Source organism: Condylura cristata, unplaced genomic scaffold (assembly GCF_000260355.1).
Source record: "Condylura cristata isolate star-nosed mole 26May11 unplaced genomic scaffold, ConCri1.0 scaffold00051, whole genome shotgun sequence".
Classification (NCBI taxonomy): domain Eukaryota; kingdom Metazoa; phylum Chordata; class Mammalia; order Eulipotyphla; family Talpidae; genus Condylura; species Condylura cristata.
In genome coordinates, this window is record NW_004567152.1 from 568,456 (window position 1) to 574,555 (window position 6,100).

Genomic DNA, 6,100 nt, shown 5'->3' on the forward strand with positions numbered 1-6,100 from the left:
TTGTGGGCTTGCTTCTATAGATTTTTAACATGGGTATTATAAAGAGTCTTTCTGTTGCTCTGTTGTCTGGAAGCATTTGTGGATCTGTTTCGTTGTTTGAAATTGGATTTCCCCCCTTGACATAGTCCCATTTGACTGTTTCTCTCTGCACCTCTACTATGTATACTGGTAGATCAGATACCCTGGTTCTCATAGACCCTGGTTCTGTTATTCCCTTAAAAGTGAATTTTGTTCTCTACATAATTAAATTCTGACAGATGAACATGAGCTTTTGGAAGCTGGGTGCATATATTTTTATTAGGGTAGATATATTTTGATTTTGCCTTAATTAGTAATGCAAAACCTCTATTTCTAAAATATAGTCTTTATTCCAGAGATGTGACTCCTTGGGAGACTTAAGGAAAAATGGGAGCTCTTCTGTCAAACTCCACGCTCTCTGTCTCCTGGGTTGGCAGCAGAGGAACCTCTTCTCGGTTACTGCAGCCTGTGCTCTTTGGACTCTCAAGCTCCTCAACTGCTGAGGCTCCAAACTACCAGGGACTCCCAGATGCCCCCACCCCTCAACTTTCGGTTGTAGTGGCCATCCCAAACACCAGCCTCCGCTTTTCTTAACAAAAAAGCCTGAAAGTTCTTGCTTGAGATCTGAAGACGGTCCTCAAAGGAAAAAGCAATTCTTTTCTTAAGAGGTGTCTTCCACCCGTTTCCACCTACTTTTTATATTTCTCCAGGACCTTAGGGCAGCTAGCTGTTCATATAATTTTTCCACATGTCATAAAGCATGAGGGTTCTGCAATTATTGGCAGTGGAGACTCTACCTTTTGATATTTGAACTAGTAATCATATCATCTATTCAAAAAGTAAGTTCTTCAGTGCAGCAAGCAAACAAATACTAAGACCTGGTGTAAAGGCAGATGATTCTCTGACCTTTAAGTCAGAAAACGTCTTTTAAGTCAGGGAACATTCGCCCAAGTCAAACACAGCTCGGGCTCCGTCTCCAAGCTAAAACCACGCCCCCTGCATCATTGGCCCCGCCCCCACCACACGCTGCACCTCCTCGGTCCGGCGCGCCCGTTTCCATGGCGACGCAGTGCCAGGCCAAGACAGCCTGGTCATCGAATAGGGGTTGTAGTGGAGGCGGCAGTGGGCGTAAGACATGAGCTTGGCGGGCATGGCTACCGGACAGCGGTCCTCCACCTCCGCGACCCCAGGCTCCCGGGGCGCGTCGCGTCCGCGCCAGCGCTACTCCACTATGCTCCAGCACTCTGGGCCGCAGGGTGCGCAGCTCGGACTCAGCGATGCGCAGAAGCGGGTCCTGGATTTGGAAAAGAGTCTGCAGTTCCTGCAACAACAGCACTCAGAGACGCTGGTCAAGCTCCACGAGGAGATCGAGCACCTCAAACGGGAAAACAAGGGTGAGTGGCAGAGCCGTGGGCAGGTATCCTGCGGTGGCGTTCCAGAGAATCACAGACCCGTCTCCCTCAGTGTCCTGAACCACAGAAGCAGCATATGGACGCTAGTACACGTTAGAGTTTAGGGCGCTGCCAGCCGGGGGAGCTCCAGCTCCTGGGTCACTGTGGATCATGTCCTCCATGAGTTCCACCCATCCGGCTTACAGTGGGGTATAGGGGAGGCTGGCTGAGTCTACCATAACCCAAGAAAAATCCTTCTAGAGAAGTACAAATTACTAGAATATAGTTGATTTTTCACACCACACCGTGATCAAGGACAGACATGCAAACCCCATTCAGTCCCACCCTACCCCGAACTCCATCTCTCTGGGTGTTGTGCCCACCTCTCCTCAGGGCAGGGCCTTTTAGTTCTACACCCCAAGGGACTCCTCCTTAAGGGCCAGGTCTGAGGCAGAATGCACCCTGCTTCACACTCGGACCACAGCATTAGCTAGAGCTCCACATATCTAGGGTTTCCTCAGTTTCCCACTCCCCTTTTTCCTCCTGCCTTTACTCAGAGTGGTAAATATCCTACTCTGAGGTTTCCATCAGTGGACTCTCCATTCATATGTCAGGACACCCCCTCTCCATGTGTTCTTGAGCCTCACTCATCCTGATGTGCAGCCCATATCCCAGGCATCACTTGATTGTTTCACTGACCTCACATACTCATCCACAGCCAGATGCTTCAGGAAGACAGAGTGATCCCAACCCACCCCTGTGTCCAGACTCTACATGGCAGATACCGGGTAGATGGAGAGACAGACTTTGGGTGACATTCTCAGAGGAGCATTGACTCAAGGAATAGCCAGTTATTCCTAACTCTAGGGCCCTTAAGGCAAAGGAGTGGTCATGGTGGACAAAGTGAAGGATGAGGATTCAAGGGCCCAGCAGGGAAGGGCCAGGCAATCTTCTATCAAAGTGGCTGTGGATTTGCAAGTGACAAGGAGAAATGTGCTTGCTTTCAGATCTCCAATACAAGCTAATAATGAATCAGAAGCCACAGAAGAAAGGTAAGACTGAGGCTTTAGGGGCCTGGTGGGAAGTTACTGCCAAGGAGAGCTTGTGCCCACACTGCTACACTGGTCCACACAAGTATCCCAAGGAGGGGTCCTGGCAGACAGATGTCACCCATGGCCTGTGTGACTACGCACCCAGCACATCAGGTGGTATTCTCGGGGGCAGAGGAACAGGGAGGAGCAAGGCTTGAGGTCTGTGAGGTAGGCATGGTGGGCACCCACTTCTGTGGCATCCCCAGCCCTCTGCCTCTGGTCCATCAGGCCCTGGGACAGGTGGCTCTGAGCACACTCCTTCCAGGGGTCCTCTCCCCTCCATCCCTATGGTGGCCATGGGAGCAGAGGGAAGGAAATGCAGGGACCTGCAACCACTTGTCCGAGGCCTTTCCTCATCCTCATGGTGGCCCAATCACCTTGCCTCTCCTCCAGGCTGGCCCAGGGACACCCAGCTTAAGTCTCAGGTTCCCTTTCCTCCTCAACTTTGTGGCCAGGTCTGATATCAGGTTTCAGTAGTAAGTGCTTGCAGCCCAGAATGCCCCATCGAGTGCCCAGGGCTCTCCTTTTCCTGGGAGACATATGGAGTAGGGTAGTGGGCACCCTTCTCATGTGGGGCAGAACAGCTCCAGCAAATTAATCTAGGTAAGCAGCAGGGCCCTCAATAGCCCCTGTCCTAGTCTGGGATCCCCAGTGCGGACCTCCCATTCAGGACTTCTGCCTCTCCAGGTCCCAAGCCCCCTTTCTGGATTACCCTTCAGAAAACCCCCTTCCCCAAGGCCTCTACTCACCTGTGAGTGTTGGGCAAGGGTGGGGTGGGAGGCTCCCCATGAATGTGGGGCTGGAGTCTACAAGGCCGGGAAGTAGGCACAGCCTCTATGGGCTGGGAAGCTGGTACGAAAGTGTCAGTGCTGCCATTTTGGATTGACCCCTGCATGTCCTCCCACAGGCAGCACCTCCAATTCCAGCTTTCAGTCCATCAAGTCCATTTCAAATTCATCAGTGTCAGGTGAGCAGGCCAGCATCCCCTTAGTACTGGGGCAAGCGCCTCACTGGGACTCTTGGACTGAGTGCTGACCAGGGCTGAAAATTCTGTTGGGGGCCCTGAGGGTGGTCCCAAGTGCCCAGCGAGCTGAAACACCAGGAAGGGACCTATATGGGTGGGACAGGGCCATGGGCTGGCTAGAGGGAGGCCTTGAGGTGATGCTACAGATCTGGGCAGGCCTGGCTACAAACATCCTAACTCAGCATAGGCACTGGAACCCATGGCAAGTCTATCCCTAGGGCAGGGGTGGGGGTAGGAGCAGTCAAACTCTGACAGAGGGTCCTGAGTGCCCACTGAGCTTCCCTGAGTGATCTCCCAAGAAGGCAGTGCACTGACCACCTTGAAGAAGGCTGCTGTGTCCCCACAAGCAGGCAGAATACAGCGGGATGGCCCATCTATGGAGCCCTAAGCTTTGCAGAGCAAAAGATACAGAGAGCCTCCTCTTACTGGGCAGCTGGGCACTCTCACCAGTAGTGCCCTACCCTGGCAACCGCAGACCTTGTCCTCAGAGTTAACCTGCGCAGGATAAGTTTAAGACTTCTCAGTTTCATTTTGCTCAAAATGGGGTTCATAGGGAACAGCTTTCAGGCCCACTGCAGCCATTAGAGGCCATGAGGAGACTGATTTAGCAGCACGGGGGCTTTCCCTGTGCCAGTTGCTTCAGGGATCCGTGCTTCCACATTGTGGTCTCTTTAAAATACTCAAGAGGCACCACTCGTAGGCTTACGCAACCTCAGACCAACATTTGTGTCTCTCAGAAACAAGATAGACTGTTCCATGTCTTAACAAAGGAGAAACCTGAGCTTAGGGTGGGGGCTCCTTGGGTCCCACAGCTGACCTTGCACTAGGGCAAGGCAAGTGACTAGCTCTGGGTCTGACCTACAGCCAACTCTCAAGGCAAGGCCAGGTCCCAGCCAAGCCTCTCCAAGAAGCAAGACTTGAAAGCCAGTGTTTCCCACAAGATGGGCCCAGATGAGGAGCCACCGGTTGCTGCCTTGCTTCACAAGCTGGACAAAGTCCCCGGGCCCCAGGGGACGTCCAAGTAAGGTTCACCTGCACCCACTAACCCTGGGATTACCTTTGTTAGGCTTGTACCTTAGAACCAGCAAACCACTTTGCCCTTCTAGATGGCCTATCTCGAGCACAAACCAAGCTCCTGAAAGCAGATGGATTCCTCCATTTGGTGGGCGCTGCTTTTTTGGTCCTCTGGGGGTCCTTTAGGGTCCCTGCACTGACCTGAACTCTCAAGAGGGGCCAGTGGCAGCCCTTAAACCATTTTCTCAAAGTAGCTACAATTTGGCCTTCAAATTAGAGGGGACGAAGAGAAGAGGCCTAGTCACAGTTAGAACCGGACTTCCAACTGGTGCCTAGAGCACCCTGGTCAGAAGGCTGTGTAGGAACCTACCCTCCACTTCCTGTGCTGGCAGTGCTGCCCTGTGGAGAGGTGGTGGGCAGTCAGGGCAACCTGAGTGGGTTACCTGGGGGCTGCTGCCATGACTGTTTCAGAGACGACGAAGTGGAGATCTCTAACCCAGCAGCAACCTTGGCAGCGGGCAGCCAGCACAAGGGCAAGCAGGCAATGGGGGCACCGCCCTGGATGAGCTTGCCCCCAACCATGCGCAAGCCCACCACGCTTCAACAGTGTGAGGTGATCATCCGCCAGCTGTGGAACGCCAACCTCTTGCAGGCCCAAGAGGTGAGGCTCAGGACCCGGGGAGGCGGGTGGCTTGTCCCTGATGAGTGAGCAGGCCCCACCCACCATGCCCTTCTCCCTGCCTTTCAGCTGCAGCACCTAAAGTCCCTTCTGGAAGGGAACCAGCGGCTCAAGGCTGCCCCTGAGGAGGCTGGGCTGAGTTCTCCCAAGTAAGCGCCCCTCACTTGGGCCCCTCCCCAACATAGAGGGGCCCAGTTTTCTGGGGCTCAGTGGCTCTTCCTTCACTCAGGGACCAGGAGGCCCTTCATCCAGGGACCACGCAGTTCCCCAAGGTCCCCACCAAGGGCGTCTCTAAGAAATGGTGAGTCTCAAAGGCCTGGGGGATGGGGATGCGGGCAGTCACTGTGTCACCTGCCAGCAGCGCTCGGGTTCTGGGAACTGCTCCCAGTCACATCTGTGTCTGAGAGCCCATGCAGAGACCCTCCTCTGCTTCCACCAGCCTGATTCTGAGCCCAACACCCATGGTGGAGCGTGCCATCCTGCCTGCACTGAAACAGACTCTGAAGAGTAACTTTGCAGAGCGGCAGAAAAGACTACAGGTCGTGCAGAGCAGGCGACTGCACCGCTCCATGCTCTGAGGGCTGTGGGCCTCATTCTTGCAGCTAACCCTGCGAGGAGACACTAACCCTCACTAGATAGTAATTAAAAACAATTTTAATACACTTAAGCCAAGCTAAGTTTTCCATAAACAAAACTCATGGCCCATAAAGTTACTTGATCTAGAATGAAGGAGTTATTTTCTTGATCAGTATTTTTGCTTTTCTGCATTTACACAAAAGTACCTTATGAACTAAGTATTATTCTACTCGCTGGAGATTGGAAATAAAGCTCATTTCTCCCACTTGTGAGTCTCACCCCTCACTGGCTATTAGGCACCACTGCC

The 6,100-nt window shown here is 53.1% G+C and overlaps 1 protein-coding gene across 1 annotated transcript; it reads left to right on the forward strand.

Moving 5' to 3' along the window:
- Positions 1-1,153: 1,153 nt before the first annotated feature.
- Positions 1,154-5,795, forward strand: CCDC74B (coiled-coil domain containing 74B). Its single transcript, XM_004694954.1, has 8 exons — positions 1,154-1,412; positions 2,417-2,461; positions 3,408-3,467; positions 4,389-4,545; positions 5,010-5,199; positions 5,287-5,366; positions 5,447-5,518; positions 5,657-5,795. The coding sequence occupies exons 1-8, from the start codon at positions 1,154-1,156 to the stop codon at positions 5,793-5,795; spliced, it is 1,002 nt and encodes a 333-aa protein (XP_004695011.1).
- The last annotated feature ends 305 nt before the right edge of the window (positions 5,796-6,100 follow it).